Raw genomic sequence first — 18287 nt, 5'->3', positions numbered from 1 at the left:
CTATGGTCGATGCCCCCGAACCATGTCGACACATCGTTCACCTATAAGTGAGCATAGTTATGTCAGCAAAGACCTTGGAGAGAAGCGGAGTCCCACAAAGACATGGATAAGCACCACCTCCCAATGATAAGTGCTTTCGCCAAGGAAGGCGGAGACTCCTGAAAACCTCGATGAACAGCCTCATCGCATTAATCTCACAAGGATTTTGTCTGGTTACAACACAGACCAGCTTGTCTAATTACATCTCCCCTTATGGTAAAGAATCTTCAACTCTCTACACACCATGATTAAGTTTTAGTTCAAGTTTGATATTTGGCCCATTACACACCATGATTAAGGCTGCATTTGCCATTTGGCATTCATAGTTACTCAAAAGACCAATGGGCTTGTGATGAGCTTATGAAGTTGTAATGCAATATGAAATTTAAATGATTCAGCTATCCAATTTGATATTTTGAATATTGGATGAATAATGGCTTGTGACCGGTTGAATGATTCAACTACAATAACAATAGCAGTCTAGCATAATTTCTCCCAAAATGACTGGTAAAAAAGCTTAAACTTGTAATTGAATTTACTGAACACCATTTCATCCATAAACTGAACTGAACATCACTAATAAAGCTTAAACATGTAACTGAACATCACTAATAAAGCCATCTTAGCTTTTAATAAAGCTTAAACCTATTACTGAACATCATTTCAGCCATAAATTGAACTGAGCATTACTAATAAAGCCATCTTAGCTTCTAATAAAACTTAAACCTATAACAAAACATCATTTCAGCCATAAACTAAACTGAACATCATTAATAAAGCTTAAACTTGTAGCTGAGCATCACTAATAAAGCCATCTTGTCTTCTAATAAAGCTTCTAGTTCCAATAAAGCTTAAACTTGGAACTGAACTCCATTAATTTTTGAACATAAAAACAAGTAAGGTGTAAAAAAACAATCATTAATTGAACATCATTTCAACCATCCAATGATAAAATTTAAATAAAAAGTTGATGACAAAAGTTGTTCATTAATCACCAATCCAAAATTTCTTGCAGCCATTCAAAAACTAGGTGGCCTAATGGACTTTGGAACTTAATGTTTGAAGAAGAAATGTTGCCAATGACTCAACTATCAAGAAACAAACAAGAAAAATTTGTTTTACATTGTTACTTGGAAAATGAAAATTTAAATTGTAGAAAAAATAATTACACTTGTAAAGATTATTAAGTCTTACAAAAATATCATTTATCATCACTTAATTACACTTGTTCCGTTGTTCCTGAGAGTTCTAAAACAAAGAAACAAATATTAGTATGTAACCCAAAAAATTATATAAATTATAAATAATATTATGAAATAAGGTTTATTTACAAGATCACAAATATTACCTAATGCGATTTCTTCATATTTTTCCACTTCATCCATAGCTTCTCGAATATCAATTGGGATTGGTTTGAACCGTAACCAATCTTGGCCACATAAGATTCTCCAACATTTTTGGAGATAAAAAACAAGTAAATGCCCACTTGTGCTGAATGTCGATTCAGAAGTAACTGTAGAAATTGGCATGGCCAAGACATCCCTTACTATTTAAGGAAGTATATGATACTTTTGAGAATTCATTTTTCACCAAATCAAAATGTCAAATGAATCATTTAACTTTTCACAATTCTTTAACAAATACCTTGCAATGTCATATTTTACTTTTATACTTTCTTCACTTTTTAAGTGTTTTACAAATTAAGATGCTAAGAATCTCCATGTATCATCTTCGTTATCATCGAAATCCATCTCATTAAAAGCTTTACTTGAACTTAATGCTTACATTCATGATCATGATAATAGTAATATAAACAATTAAGAGTTGCCTCTACTCTCTCGACCATTTCACTAGCTCTCAAGCTATCATATATTTAATTAAAACAAAACTTCACATATTTTAATTTGTAACAAAGATAAAAAGTAATGGCAACATAAACAAGAAATTCAAATTTTCAAGGATCTCTTAATATTTATCAAACTTTCGTTTCATGCGCTTTGTCATAAAACTCAAAAGAATGTCTCCACTTCTAGGCAAATGAACCAACCTAGTTTGCAATGCCACGAATTCATGAAAAAATGCACTTGATGTGACATGAAGACATCCGAAAACCGCAATATATATATTAAAATTGGATGTGTCAGGTCAACACGTCTCTCCTTGCTCAAAACACCATTTTCTAATTTTCCGTTTTTTTTAAGTTCTTATTTTTTTTATTCCACATAATTGTAATCAAATCCAATGAGAGGCGAGAGACGCTTGCACTTCCAAAACATCTCCCGCCCTCCCATCATGTCTGTTGGGGAAAGAACCAGAACGAGAGATCTCTCTCCCCTTCCCCATGCCTCTCTATTGCTGGCTTACTTCCCCATCTCTCTCAAGTTCTATCTATGTATTAAGCGAAACCGTAATGTCCCCATTTCTTTGTTTTTGGCAAAAGCCTACAATCCTCATGTCTTTGCGTCTCTATACATTTTAAGGATACAAGGAGTCAATGTTCAGTTGCAATTTCTAAGGTTATGGGAGAGGTATCAAGGTCTGTGGATCTATGGTCTTTGTGCAAAAGTTGTCAAAGATGAGATTGTCGTCATTTTGAGCAGGTTAGTTTTCCCATCCTCTCTCACATAGATCAAAATGCTGCAACTTTGGTTGGATGGGTTGTTTTTGTTGCATGTAGTCTACACTTGGAAGATCCACCGGTGACTTTTTTCTTCTTTTTAGGTTTTATTAACTTTTTGCCTGGACGAGCTGTTTTTGTTGCGTGTAATCTACCTCATTGGAATCATTTTACAAGTCTCTCTTTCTCCTTTTGTTGGTTGCACCTTTGGACTCTCTTCTCATGTATAACATTTTCTTTATTGAATATGACCATTGTATTTGATGTTATAGTAGACTCTCTTCTCATGTATAACATTTTCTTTATTGAATATGACCATTGTATTTGATGTTATAGTAGACTCTCTTCTCATCCAATGTTTTATTTTATGATTTTCTCTTAAATAAAAACTAACAACTAAGAGATGGTCTGTTATATAATTTGTATACTAGGTTGACAAACTTTTAGCTAAAGAGATCAATTCAACAAATTCTTATCTAGCATGTGTGTCAGCTCATGCCAAATTAGAGAAAGCAGTAGTAGAAGCAAAGTGTGCCAAAATAGATAACTCAACTAGGACATGACTCGATGTCCTCCCCCTCATGTATTAATTTTTGTTATGATTTCTTATCTTTTGTGATAATTCATGCCATCTCCACTTTGCAATTACAATACTAATAAATATTTATGTTACATAATTCATACTTCAATATTTTGTGACATAGGTGAATATAACATTAAAGGTCAACCAAATGGGTTGGATTTCCCATGCATCACACGGGTCCCCGCTAGTGTTACATTATAAAAAAGCTTTAGGAACTTCACAAAACATCTGGCATTGTCCCAATCATCATAATTAGGAGGCCCAACATGCTTATTCCCTCTCCTAGTCCTCTCATCATTTTGATCATCATCACCACTTTCAAAGTATAAGAGATATCTTGGGTCATCCTCCCCTAACTGGTCAAAAGCTCTTTCAAAATTTTCAGCAACTTCCAACATCAAATAGGTAAAATTCCACCTAATCTCAATATCAAGGCATACAAGATTCTTTTTTTCTATTTTCTCCTTCTCAACACACCTTTTGAAAGTTTGAAGCCTAGATGGAGATAATCTCACATATCTTACTACATTTCGGATTTTGAGAATAGATTCATGTTAGTCTTCCAATCCTACTTTCACTATCAAATTCACAATATTAGTAGAACATCTTAAATGCATGAATTCATGTTCTAAGGTGGTGCCTTTCCAATTCCTAGTTCTTCTTTTTAAATATCTAATTGCACTATCATTAGAACTTGCATTATCAACAGTAATTATAAAAAATCAATTAATGCCCCACTCTAGCAAACACTCCTCAATAGTCTTACCAACTTTGCCTCCCTTGTGATTAAGAACTAGACAAAAGTTTAAATTTTCTTTGTTCAAGTTCCATTCACTATCATTCCAATGTGCAGTCAAACACATATAATTTAAATTTTGGATTGATGACCAAGTATCAGTGGTAAGACATATATGTTAATTTTTCATCACTTTTTGTCGTTTCATCTTCTCCTAAAAATTCTGACCCTGGGCTGAACCGTTATTCTCCCTTTTTTTTTGTTTTCTAAAATTAACCATTCTGGTTACCGAATGTGTTGGACTATGTAAATATTTAGCTCCTCTAATATAGTTCTTTTATCTATCAAAATAAGACTAAATTATAAGGACCCCCTTAGGGATCAATGACAAAGACGTCCTAGACAACGACCCCTTCTATTAGCGTTTCGTTCCATCACTTAACTTCAAAAAAGCTTCTCCTCAGGCTGTTTCTAAATGTCCAAACTATCCTTTCTCATCCGATCTTGCATCGGTATTGTTACGTCTCGTCTTTCACGATAAAGTCGATAGTCAAGTTGGTTGTTGGTGCCACAGGCCCGACTTGGGGGCCAGTGCAACAAAACCGGTGCTTCGTTTCTCGACATCTCTTGACAAACATTTGCTCTTTCTGGTGCTGAATTGCAACTACCCTATTGAATCTCTGACTTAATTAGCTTGTAATTTGCATTTGGCTTATAATTTGCTGCTAGTGAGTCCAATCTCGATGATTTGGTGAAGTTAGATAAAAATTGATTCCTAATGATTTGGTTGTAAGCATGATCATTATTGGTGAATTTGATAATTATTTGTGGATATTGTTCATCATCTTCAACCTTAGACGAGAGTAGAGCGGTGGTAGTGCAAAAACCTCACTCCTTTCTCTTTTTTCTCTCCTATTCTCTCAGATAAAATTGTAAAAGAGAGAAAATAAAAAAATAAAAGAATTGTTGTATTGCTTGACCTATCAACTAGGTTGAGATGGGTACAATATATATACACAAAGATCAAAGAATAAATAGAGAAACTAAGAATAGAATAGGCAATTGCCTATGTACAAAGATTTCTAATTAATTCTTGCTAATTAATTCTTTTACCTAATTTAGTGGTTGCCAAATCTGTGTGAGAGCCTTCATTGGTAACTGGAGGAGATCTCTCATTGGCAGCTGCTATTAATTTAGTGGTTGCCAAATCTATGTGAGAGCCTTCATTGGTAACTAGAGGAGATCTCTTATTGGCAGCTGCTAAAGATCCTTTATTAGTAGTTGCTATTCTGGACTGAGAGCCTCCATTGCTAACTGACATTCATGTGGAGTTACCTTATGGAGAGCTTTCCTTAATACGCCCCCTCAAGCGAAATAGGGTAGGAAGCACGTGAAGCTTGGACTGGAGAAAATCAAACCGAACTAGAGCAAGAGGTTTGGTAAAGATATCGGCCAACTAATCATTAGTAGAGATATATCGAACATCTAGATTTTTACGGAGAATATGATCACGCAAAAAATGAAAATCCACTTGGATGTGCTTGGTACAAGTGTGAAACACTGGATGTGCTGCCAGGTATGTGGCACCAAGATTATCACAATAAAGAATAGGTAGAACGGACTGACGAACACCCAAATCTCGTAGTAGAGACTGAATTCACGATAATTATGTTGTGGAGTTAGCTAATGAGTGAAATTTGGCTTTAGTGTTGGAACGAGCAATGTGGGTAGTTTCTTCGCACTCCAGGAGATTAAATGAGATTCAAGAAAAATACCATAACTTCCAGTAGACCGGCAGTCATCAGGGCAACCGGCCTAATCAGAATCTAAAAAAGCAACTAAATACCTAGGAGAATTAGATGCAAAAAATAGTCAATTCTCAATTGTGCCTTTGAGATAACACAGAATGCATTTCACTACCGTCAAACGACCATTGGTCGGATTTTGAAGGAATTGACAGACTTTTTTCAACGCAAATGCCACATCTGGACTTGTAAGTATAACATACTGTAGGGCCCTGACAATGCTGCAATATTGAGTAGGATTAGAGAGCGGGTCTTCTTGAAATTTAGACAATCTAGATGTGGGAGCCATAGGCGTGGTCAAGTGTTTAGTGCCTGCCAAATTAGTTTTCTGTAGGAGATCCAAAATGTAACGCCTCTGAGAAAGAAACAGTCCAATCTTGTCACAATGAGCTTCTACTCCAAGAAAATAGTGCAGAGATCTGAGATCCTTAAGAGAGAAACTCTGAGACAAATCCAAAATGAGTTGAGAAACATGAGCAACAGAAGAACCAGTAACAATAATATCATCAACATAAACCAAAACATATAGAGAAATATTATTTTTGGTGTAGATGAAGAGAGAGGGATCACACTAAGAGCTTCTAAAGCCAAGATCATGAAGTCTACTATTAAGTCAAGAGAACCAAGCCCCAGGGGCTTGACAAAGACCATAGAGAGCCTTTTTAATCTTGCAGACATAATTTGGATGTGTCTGATCCTCAAGGCCATGGGGTTGTTTCATATAAATATTTTCTTGAATAAATCCATTCAAGAAGGCATTATAAAAATCCAACTGCTTAATGTCCCACCCTTGTGAAGTGGACAAAGATAAAATTGTACAGACAGTGGCTGGCTTAACAATAGGGCTGAAAGTATTAGTGAAGTCGACACCAGGAACTTGAGAGAATCCCTGAGCTACTAGTATGACTTTGTATCGTTCCATAGAACCATCAGGTTTTCTCTTAATTTTGTACACCACTTAGATCTAACAACATTCATGGAAGAGTCATAAGGAACAAGCTGTCACTTACCATTCTGTATGAGAGCATGAAATTTAGATGCCATAGTAGTGAGCCAGTGTGCAGACTTGGATGCCTGGAGTATGAAGTTGGTTCTGCATCATTCGGACTACCATCTACAAGTAGCCCTTCAGGTAAGGGATACCTTGTGAAAGTCTGCGCATGGTGGGAACTCATGGAACAAGTAGTCACAGAAAGTGTCTGTACAACCAGAACAGGAACAACAAGTGTGGTGTTGAGAATATCTTGAATCAGCCACGTTCTCTGTCGTGGCTGAGCTATCTGATTATCATCATGAGATAAAGACTCATTAGTGTCAATGGAAGATGAACTTGTAGTTATACCTTGTTCAAGAGACGAAAGGTCATGAGAGGTGATATCATTCTCCTATGCATCGGTGATTAGAGGAACAAGTAGTAGGGTGACTGGTGCCAAATTCAGAGGTTCAAAAAAATTTCTATCTTGAGAGAGTCTCAGAAACTGTTTCTCATCAAAAACCACATGTCTTGCAATAATTTCTTATGAAGTAACCGGATTATAGCACCTATACCCTTTATGAGAGGAACTATATCTAACAAAAATGCATCTAGCAGATCTATAATCCATCTTGTGCTTGCTATATGGCCAAATGAAAGAATAGCAGACACAACCAAAACTCTGTAACATAGAATAATCAGGTTTTTTACCAAACAACTTTTCATAAGGAGAGAGATTACCAAGTGTTGGATTTGGCAACCGGTTAATGAGAAACACTACAGTTTCTGCTACTTCGACCTAGAAGGATTTGGGGAAAGAGGAGGACGCTAGTAGAGAGAGAGTGAACTCAATAATATGCCAGTGTTTCCTTTCAACATTTCCGTTCTACTCATGAGTATGAGGACAGTTGACCCTATGTGAAATTCCTTCACTATGCAAGAGGGGGGATAATTTTTGAAATTCTCCTCCCTGATCACTTTGAAACATCTTAATTTTAGTAGAAAATAAATTTTTAGCATGTCTCTTAAATTTAACAAAAGCATCAAAACATCTAATTTCCTTTTAATTGGATAAATCCAAGAAAATTTTGAATATGCATCCATAAACGAAACATAATATTTATAGCCTTTTGTGGACAAAACTAAGGCAGGTCCCCACACATCTGAATAAATTAACTCTAGAGGCTGAAAGACATTACTAGAAGAAATTGGCAAATTTAAACGATGTGCTTTATCTAATTGGCAAGCCTCACAAACAAACTGATCATCTACATGTCCTGAATAAGGTAAACCAAATTTAGAAATTACTAATTTAATTGTTTTCAATGATGCATCTCCTAAGCGATGATGCCAATCCTGGAACGAGGCTCTTTCTCCAACAAGTGCTTCAGTTGATTTTTCTCTATCATTAATGGCTCCTGGGAAATGATAGAGTCCATCTTTACTGGGTCCTTTCAGTAAAACTCTCCCCATATCCTTTAATAAAAAGAAATCCGTGTGAAATTCAAATACTAAATTATTATCTCTTGTAAATTTGCAAATTCTTCGTCAGGGCAGGAACATGATAAATATTTTGAGATTAAACTAATAATGATCATAATTTAATGAAGAAGAACCAATACTTTTAATTGTCAAACCTTCACCATTACCAACTTTCACTTGGTCTGTACCAAAAAATTCAACTTGTTTTGTAAGTTATCAGCATCTGGAGTCATGTGATGAGTTGCTACACTATGAGGGTATCAAGCAAGATCGAAATTAGCTGTTGAGGCATTGTAGGAAGACATACCACTATGAAATGTAGTCGCAGGATCTGGAGAAGTGTGGTTATTTTCTCTTTGGTATGAGAGGTCGTGCCGTTTGTAGCACTTGAGTGCATCATGGCCAGGTTTGTTACATACCTGGCAGATAATTGTATTACCTCTACCTCGACCTTGTCCTCGTCCAGATTGATTGTCATGCCCCTGCCTCTACTGCGACCATAGTTCCCTTTGCTATTCTGAAATTGAGAACTATTATTGTTATTCTTGCCATTATTATTGTTATTTGCAGCTATATTGGCATTGGGAGCTTCACTGGAAACATTGTGCTAAACAAGCCAAGATTCATGGCGAAGTAGTAGACTAAGAACATCATTGATGCCTAACTGATCAACATCAGTTCTATTTGTAATAGCAGTGATTAGAGATTCATATTCGCTTCCTAGTCCAGATAAGATGTAAACAACAAGGTCTTCCTTAGCTACCGGTTCAGAAACAACAAATAGATTGTCTACAATAGTTTTTGCTTTCTGAACATACTCACTTATGGACAGATTGCCTTTCTTAAGATTTTGTATTTTTAGCCTTAGTTGTAGCACCCTAGATCGTGAGTGAGAAGAAAACAATCTTTTTAGGGCACTCCAAACTTCGGTTGCAATAGACAATCCAACAACTAGGCTAATACGCCCTCTGTTAGAGATGCAACAAGCCAACTTAAAACAAGTTGGTCCAACTGTACCCATGAATAATAGTTTGGGTTAAGAATTTTCTTACTACCATTGTTGGGATTTGGAATTTCCTCTGGTGGTGCCTTGGTCGAACCATCAATCAAGCCCATCAATTTGTAGGCCCTGAGAACTGGCAGAAATCGAGCCTTCCATAGAAGAAAATTTTCTCCATTCAGTTTGATGGTGAGATACAGAGAAATGTTGGGAATGGAATTCATGGCTACTGTAGTAGTCATGTTCTGAAGACCAGAAGAGTTGGAGCTCATAGCTTCAAACGAATTAGCACTGTGAGATGCCATAGGCTCTGATACCAAGATAAAATTGTAAATGAGAGAAAATATAAAAAATAAAAGAATTGTTGTATTGCTTGACCTATCAACCAGGCTGAGATGGGTACAATATATATACACAAAGATCAAAGAATAAATAGAGAAACTAAGAATAGAATAGGCAGTTGCCTATCTACAAAGATTTCTAATTAATTCTTCTACCAAATTTAGTGGTTGCCAAATCTACGTGAGAGCCTTGAGATCTCTCATTGGCAGCTGCTAAAGATCCTTTATTAGTGGTTGTTATTCTGAAAGAGCCTCCATTGATAACTGCAGTCTTGTGGGAGTTACCTTATGGAGTGCTTTCCTTAATACTCTCATATTCCCTCTCTTTCTTATACCCGTCATTCCCCTACCTATCCTGGCGAGCTAAACTCAAACCCGAGCCTTTGTTCATCGTCTTCTCGATGAGAAAAGAGTAGTTGCGGCAGTGTGAAAACCTCACTCCTTTCTCTTTGTTTTCTCCTATTCTCTCATACTCCCTCTCTCTTCCTTATCCCCGTCATTTCCCTCCCTCTCCCGGCGAGCTAAACTCAAACCTGGGCCTCTGTTCATCGTCTTCTCGATACATTTCTAGCATACATTTTATCATTTTTTAAACTCTACTTCCTCTTTAATCGTTCTTCTTTCTCCGCTTTCATCTTCCTTCAACCGATCACCGGTCATCCTGTTTTCTCAGTCTTCACCGGTTAGGAATAAACCACAGTAGCAACCGTCGTTGGAGGCCGTTCTCTTCTCGGTTTTAGGTAGAAACCATACCCAGATTACCATTTCTACTCGCCAAGATTCAGTTACCATTGTCAATTAATATTGAACTAAAACTCAAACAAAAATGGATTTAGTTCCTTGCTTTTCTAACTCTTTAAACAGTCCTAGGGTGATTTCCAAGCTGCATTAAATTTTGCAGCAGTAATGGAGTCCCCTGTTATTCCCCATTTTTTTTATTTATCGCCTGTCATGCTTTCGTAGGTTTCTATATTTCCACATCAAACAATTTCGAAGTACTTCCTCACTTGTCATGCTTTCGTAGGTTTCTATATTTCCATTAGTAGAACTATAATATCTTTATTGATCAAGGCTAATAGTGCTCAAGTTTACATATTGGTAGGTGCTTACAGAGTAGTACGTAGCATTAGAGTAGATGGTAATGATACTATTGCTGTTTATAGTGCAGTTCAGACTTCAGAGAGCCCGTGAAATGGCTATTAGTGAACACAGGCCCATCTTAATAGAGGTACATCGTTACGTTATTCTTCTGATACTACCTGTTGTTTGTTCTTAAGCAACAATGGTGGTCTTTTTCCCTCCCATTTATTGATTTTCTCCTTGATTTTAAATTTTCAGGCGCTTATTACCTATTGAGTTGGACACCACTCCACTTCAGATGATTCCACCAAATATGAAATATCGCCCAGTTGATGAAATCGAACGCTGGAGATCAGCACGAGAGGCCCTGTTACTAGATTAGAAAATGGATTGAATTGAATGGTTGGTGCAGTAATGAAGATGAATCAGAGCTTAGAAGCAGTGTGAGGAAGAAGGTGGGTGTCCATGAGGTCCACATAACTCCTACTTTGCTTCATATTATTGTAATATTCTTGGTAAAAAAGGTAAATGGTCACACTTCAATGCAGATATTGCGTGCAATACAGGTGGCAGAGAAGGTGGAGAAACCTCCATTTGCTGATTTGTTCACGAATGTCTATGATCATCCCCATCTTATCTCCTTGAACAAGAAAGATTACTTAGAGAGACAATCAAGAGACATCCACAGGATTACCCTCCTAATGTGCCTGTTTAGATCATCATAACAAGGATATGTAGAAGGGTAATATTTTTGGAAAATCTTGGGATCTTCCAGCATCTATGTATATGATTGTTATTTCTATTTCCTTAATTCAAAACATGTATGTCTGATCTTGGGGATCACATGGACATGTGATAAACCAGAATTCGAGTAAGTCCCTTTCCCATAGAAATCGTTCTCACTTCTGCTGTATCTCTGTTTTTCCTTAATTTCTTCTCATTACTATTAGTATAACGGACACCTGGCCCTGGGTGGTTGTATGAGCCGGCAATGAAGCTTCTGAACCGGCTTCTGTAAAGTCCATGAAACCCACCCATTCCCAAATCTGTCATACTTTTCCCTTTGGGCTCTAATCATCATGTGTATCTGTCTCTCAAAAGGGAAATGCCTATTTGGTTGCTCAGGCTGTTGTTCAGGTGTCGAGAGGATAGGGGTTTATGTAGGCACATTCGGCTGGTCTATACAAGGCTGACACATGTCGAATGAAGGACCAGGCATATTCAGCCGTAGGGTGCCGTGTGGCTTTGGCAGAACATCTCTCCAAGCCCTCGTATGGCTTGCATCTGGAATATCTGAGCCCAATTATCTCTAGCAGCTCCGGCTATAAATGCAAAGCACCCCCACAAGGTAAGGGATTCGAAAACTAGAGTAATCTCTAAGCATTGCCTCTCTCTGGATAACTTAAGTGCTATTTGAGATCTCGTCTGGACCTTTTGGTTCCAAACCTCTAGCTCACCTTGTGTGCATACTAACTTGACCGTTGGAGTCTTTGCCTCGGGTACTCACCTGAGGCCTCTGATGCTTCACTCCTCGCAAGATCCGTACCGAAGCCTCTTTCGGACCCCTTGCACGATACACTCATCACGAGCCCTCGGCTTCTACAGTATTCGAAGAGACCTTCCACCTCGGACGTAGTCCTTGACTTTGGCTTTTTCCCTTTGGACCTTCGAAGCTTTCGGCTCCCTCCTTTGAAGCTTGGGAGTGAAATTACTTTGTTGCCCTTGGCTAATCCAAGCATCAACAGGGGTGATGAACAGATATAAACGAGAGTTTTTGACCATTAGCGATCTACATGATGCCATAGTGAATCTTTGATGTTGGTGATGGTGAACAATCCTTTAAATGCATTGGTGAGATTTCAAAAATATTTATTGGTGAGAAGCAATAAAGATTTTTATGATTAATTAGGCTGTGTTTGGAATCGGTGTAAATCAAGAACTATGTAAAACATTGATTATCAAAATAAATGTAAAACATTGATTATATCGTGAATCAATGTAAAACATTGATTATCAAAATAAATACTACATCATAAATTTTATGGATGTAAAACTTTACACTTTTTTATCATGGTTTTCAAAATGTAATGATCACCTATTATACGGTTCCGTATAAAACATCATCAATGTACACCGGACCTAAAGGAAGCCTAAGAGAATGAAAAAAAAATAGAGAAAAGTTAATGGATATTTTGATTATTTAACTTTTTTTTTTGTCATCTGACTGAATTAACGGTTGAAGGGGTTTTTGTCTAACAGCTAATGTTCAGGAGGCCTTTATGTGAAATTAAAGTATAAGGGTCTTTGTCACTGACCTCTACGGGGGGTCTTCGTAATTTACCCAAAAAAAACCAGTTTGACTGTATTGGGAGTTTGGGTCCCGGCCGGCCATATCCATTGACAGCTCTGGACCGCTGCGAGCGCAAATACTGAAATACATGCGGGTGAAAGAGCGAGGGAGATTTGAATTTGAAATTGCAAAAATTGTCTTCACCTCTCTACTCCCTCTCCCTCCAAGCAATGGTCGCTAGGCCCGCTCTTACTAGTTGCTCATTTTTCCCTCTGTGCTTATCATCTATAGTTCTCGTTCTAATGTGATTCCTCTTCAAGCAGTCTCAACTCTTAATCAATGGAGAATTTCTTCCTTCTGACTCGTCCATATGACTCTTTCTCCCTCAATAGAATTCCTGCTCAAGAACCCACTTTTCTCTCTTCTTCAAAGATCGAAAACGACCTCAGAGATTATCCAAATCCATGCCCAGTTGATCAAAACCAACCTTATCTCCAACACACTCGCCGCAAGCCGATTGATTGTTTCCGTAACTTCAGGCGCTCTAAACATGGATTACGCAGAGATGATGTTTGCTCAAATTGAAAAACCAAACACATTCATTTGGAACACCATGATTAAAGGCTATGCTGAAAGCTCGAGTCCTTCTCGAGCGTTTTATTTCTATGGTCGGATGCGAATGGGAAGTGTCTCGGTTGATAACTACACGTACCCTTTTGTTCTTAAGGCATGCCAGCTGATGTTGGGATTGCACGAAGGAAGGATGGTCCACGCAGAGGTTTTGAAGAAAGGGTTCGGATTCGATTTGTTTGTAAGGAATGGCCTGATTAGTATGTATTGTAGGTGTGGCGAGACGGCTTCGGCACGAGCGTTGTTCGATGGATTCCGCGAGAAGGACTTGGTTTCTTGGAATTCTATGATAGGCGGGTATGTAGGACGCGGGGAAATGAACGAGGCAGAGAAACTGTTTGACGCAATGCCGGAGAGAGATCTGTTTTCTTGGGCCATTATGATTGATGGGTACGGGAAGGTCTGCATTTTCAACTATGGCGTTTTCCTTGTTGTCGCTACTTCATAATATTAATCTACTTCTGGTCAGATGAGTTTGTGAAATACATGTTCTTGTGTTATTTTCAGAAACTCGGTGATGTTGCTCGTGCTCGCCTGCTATTCAACACGATGCCTGAGAGAGATTTAGTTATTTGGAATTCTATGATTGATGGGTATGTAAGTCATGGAGAAATGTTTTCTGCTCGCCAATTATTTGAGGAGATGCCTGAGAAAAACGTTATCTCTTGGAGCATCATGATTGACGGCTACACCCGATCTGGGAACTGCAAGGAAGCTTTAAGTCTCTTTAAGCAAATGCTTAGGGAAGGAATCGTACCTGACAAGGTTTCCGTAGCAGGGGCAATTTCAGCATGTTCTCAGTTGGGTGCCCTTGATCAAGGAAGGTGGATACATATCTACATACACAAGAAAAAAATCATCTCTGATATCGTAGTTCAAACCGCTTTGCTGGACATGTACATGAGATGCGGGAGCCTGGATGAGGCTCGCGGGATGTTCAATAGCATGCCAGAAAGGAATATCATATCTTGGAACGTGATGATTGTCGGACTTGGCATTAATGGCGTTGGAGAAGAAGCTCTGGAGCTTTTTTCTCAGATGGAGACGCAAGGGAACCTGATGGATGACTTGACCTTCCTTGGTGTTTTAAGTGCATGTAATCATGCAGGTTTAGTAACTCAAGGACTGCAGATTTTCAACAGAATGAGAATTGCTTATGGGATTAAACCGAAGCTTGAACATTACGGGTGCTTGATAGATCTCCTGGGACGTGCAGGAAGATTGGATGAAGCTAAGGATGTAATAGAAACCATGCCCATGGAGCCTAGTTCAGCTTCTTTGTGGGGATCTATTCTTGCAGCCTGTCGGATTCATCGAAGAGTGGCCCTTGCGGAGGTCTCATTACAGAGGCTCGTAGAACTTAAAGCAGATGATTGTGGTGCATATGTTCTCATGTCAAACATATATGCTGAGGAAGGGATGTGGAAGGATGTCTGGAGAATAAGAAAGCTAGTTACAGATAGGGGGATGAAGAAGGAAAGGGGAAGTAGTGTGATTGAGGTGGATGGTACAATTGAGGAGTTTGTTAATGGAGATAGTTCCATCACGGAGGAGATAAACCTGGTTATCCGAAGTTTGTCAAAAGTAATGGTGTCCAAATGATAAGGCAGAATAATAAAGATTGTGGAAATTCAAGGTGAAAAACTTGTCACCTTAATTCCTTTTCTCCAAACTTAAGCAGCCATTCGCTCATTCTTATGAAATTCTTTCCTTTTTTCTTTTTTCTAAGACATTCTTCTAGGATCGGTTTGATTTGCAGGAATAGAGGTCTGGAATTGGTTTCGATTCTAACTGTTTGTTTGGGCAGAATCGGAATCCTATTCCCATTTATAGTAGAATGGCATTCTCCCATTTGAAGGAATGGCCATTTCCTCCCCCTCCCTTGGAATGAGAATTCATTACAACCAATTCTGATTCCAATTCCGGTTCCAATTTGAACCAAACAGGTGAGTGGAAATGACCATTTCAATTCCAATTTCAAAGTATTCCGATTTTTATCCTGATTCCAATTCTAAATGTAAACCAAACGGACCTTAATTCAAACACAATTAAAGGGCAGCATTTTAGAGAAAAAAGAAAATTCTCAGCTTGTGGTTGTTGCCGACGTTTTTTCAAAAGTGCTCCAGCACCCAAAACAAGCCTGATTATTCTCTCTCCGCCAGCGTTGGGACTAATTTGAGTTTGATCAACATGCAAGGCAAGCTGCTTTGCCTCTGAACTTGAGCTAGTCGGGTCCAATCAGGCATGCACTCTGGGCCTAAGACATCACATATGCCTGAACCCGCTTTTGTGCAGGCTGGGTCGGGTTGGACAGTTTTGTAGGCAAATTAGACTTGGCAATTGGGTTGGTGGGTTGGGCCAAGACACTTTGGGTTGATTTCGGGTTGGGGCCAGCAAATGCTAGACCCTAACCCTAATTGTTTGGGCTAGTGTTGACCCATGGGTTAATTCGAGTCATCTTTAAAAATAATTGAAAATTTAGGAAATAAAGAAAATATAGAAAAAATGCCAAAATTAAAGGAATTAACCTTAAAATTCTAAAAATAAAATAAAAATCTTGGAACATTTAACAATTCTAAATGATGAAGTGTAAAGCCAAAAGCTAAGAAACATGGGTAAGAGGGTCAAAATATAAGTGTAATTTAAATGGGTCTTATGGGAGTTTTGAAGACATGGGGCGGGGGGGGGGACATAGCTCTGCCCCTACTTCTAACAATACATAAATAGTTTCAATTAAACCTGACAATCGAGTCAGCAGGTTAACTCATGACCCAACCCAACCCAACCTAGTTTTTTTTGAGTTGGGTCAGGTCGGGTCATTCTTGCATTCAGGTAAATAAATATAACCCTGTTTTTCAAGTTGGGTTGGGTCAAGTTTGCGGGTTGGATCAACTTTTTGCTAGGTCTAAGGCCAATGAAGTTGAATATTTTGTAAAAGTCAAAATTTAAATTTATAACTATTTCAAAATTGAATATCTTGATGTAGGTGAAGGAAGGGAAAATCCATCATATGGATGGCCGAATCATGTAGGGTGGTTGGGCAAAATTTCAAAAATTTATTTTCTCCCTTTCGGGAATCGTATTCCCAGTTTTAAAAAAACTGCATTTTTCAAGGATTGTTTAGAACCAAACCGGACCAAATCCGAAACCAAAAGAAAGGGAAAGCATTACTTGATACGAAATCCACATGTGTAGCTCCCAAAGTAGGTGTTCACACCCAAAGAGAGTACAAAAACCCACTTCCACTGAAGATGGCGCAACTTGAGATGAAGCAAGTTCAACAATGCAGTGCTTCAGCAAGAACTGCAATCCAACCGCTTGGATCGAGCATGGGAGGTGAGCACGAGCTAGATCTGATATTTTCTTGTGAAATATCAGAATCAAAACTGATCTTTATCAGTTCAAGAATGGAGGTTGAATTAGGGTTAGGGCGACAAGAGCAGAAGGAGAGAGAGAATTGAGAGCAGTGTGTAAACCTAGAGCAGTTCGCCCTCTTCTATTTATATAGCTTAAAAAGCTGCACTCCTAATCCAATTAGGAGCTTCCTAATCAAAATCTTTATTTGGATCTGGATTGTTTAATTGGATAAGACTTATCTTCTTATCCTTATCTGCAAATCCAAACCCATATCCATATCCAAATTCGCCCATGTCACATGATTGCTTAAGCTGTCATGTGACACTCAGATTAATTCAATTAATCTTTGGGCTTTAGGCCCATTAAAGAGGTTGCTCACGTCCCTTATTAATTGCTGGCTAACTTGGCTCTCTTTGTATGGCGTGAGACCCTAACACTGATATTACAAAAGCCATATGGGTTCAACCTAGCTTCTGTGACACAGCCTGGCCGAATTCATTACTAAACATAGTGAACCCCTGAGTCCATCAGTATGGGCTCTTAATGGGCCCAATATTTACACTAAATGGTCATTGAGTCTAACCATCTTATGAAAGCCTAAGGACAATGGTCTTAAGTGAGATTAGTCCATCAGGTATAATAGCCTTAAATGATCTTACACTTAACCTCTCAGCCCTTAATGATCAAATATTGCCCGACAAGAAATGACCTCTCCCTCGATTGCAAGGTATAGTGTTGCACTCTCTGCTCGATTGAAATCGACTGCAGGCAGTTTTGGTTTCCATCAGAGAGAGTGCAGTTTCGATCATTCACTTTATCTGACAAAGGGACTGATCTTGTCACCTCAAAGATGGAGCCAACACGCAATATGTTACAGACACTACTTTCTTGTTTAGTGTTTACATCGATGTGCTTGCTAAATACAACTAGAAGGTGACATGTGGGAACAGAGAGTTTGACTGGAAAGATCTCATGATGTTCGCCAAGAAACAGGTAATGAGATTAATCTCTCTTTGGTCCCTCCTCTCTCGAAGTCTCACACGCTAACATGCCCAACCCGGATCAGATTAACTAAATTCTTCTTCTGGAAATTAATTGCAGATGGATTATTTGCTTGGGAAAACTCATTAGGGAGATCATACATGGTTGGGTTTGGCAACAACACACCGAAGTAGATGCAGATGCAGAATTGTAGGTATGTGGTGATCACTTAGACCATCAAAATAGAGGTATCAACCTAATACTATGCGAACGCCTAAAATTAGTCCATAACTCATTACACATCTGTGATGAGTTATGAACACATCTATGATGAACTCAGCCAAAACATGTTGCGATGAACTTTGGACCTGCA

At 38.3% G+C, this 18287-nt stretch overlaps 1 protein-coding gene across 1 annotated transcript; it reads left to right on the top strand.

Annotated features, from left to right (window-relative positions):
* The first annotated feature begins 13001 nt into the window (after positions 1–13001).
* Positions 13002–15245, top strand: LOC104604937 (pentatricopeptide repeat-containing protein At1g08070, chloroplastic-like). Its single transcript, XM_010269516.3, has 2 exons — positions 13002–13976; positions 14084–15245. Exons 1-2 carry the CDS (start codon positions 13317–13319, stop codon positions 15176–15178), a joined length of 1755 nt encoding a protein of 584 aa, XP_010267818.1. The 5' UTR covers positions 13002–13316; the 3' UTR covers positions 15179–15245.
* The last annotated feature ends 3042 nt before the right edge of the window (positions 15246–18287 follow it).

The sequence above is a fragment of the Nelumbo nucifera genome, chromosome 1 (assembly GCF_055504915.1).
Source record: "Nelumbo nucifera cultivar China Antique chromosome 1, China Antique-T2T, whole genome shotgun sequence".
Classification (NCBI taxonomy): domain Eukaryota; kingdom Viridiplantae; phylum Streptophyta; class Magnoliopsida; order Proteales; family Nelumbonaceae; genus Nelumbo; species Nelumbo nucifera.
Note: the sequence above shows the minus strand (reverse complement) of the source record. Positions and strands in the feature narration are given on the sequence as shown.

Bases quoted from the DNA above. Each gene is read 5' to 3' on its own strand.
- LOC104604937 (XM_010269516.3), top strand. From the start codon at position 13,317: ATGACTCTTTCTCCCTCAATAGAATTCCTGCTCAAGAACCCACTTTTC. The intron at 13,977-14,083 runs GTCTGCATTTTC...TGTTATTTTCAG, and splicing joins TGATTGATGGGTACGGGAAG to AAACTCGGTGATGTTGCTCG.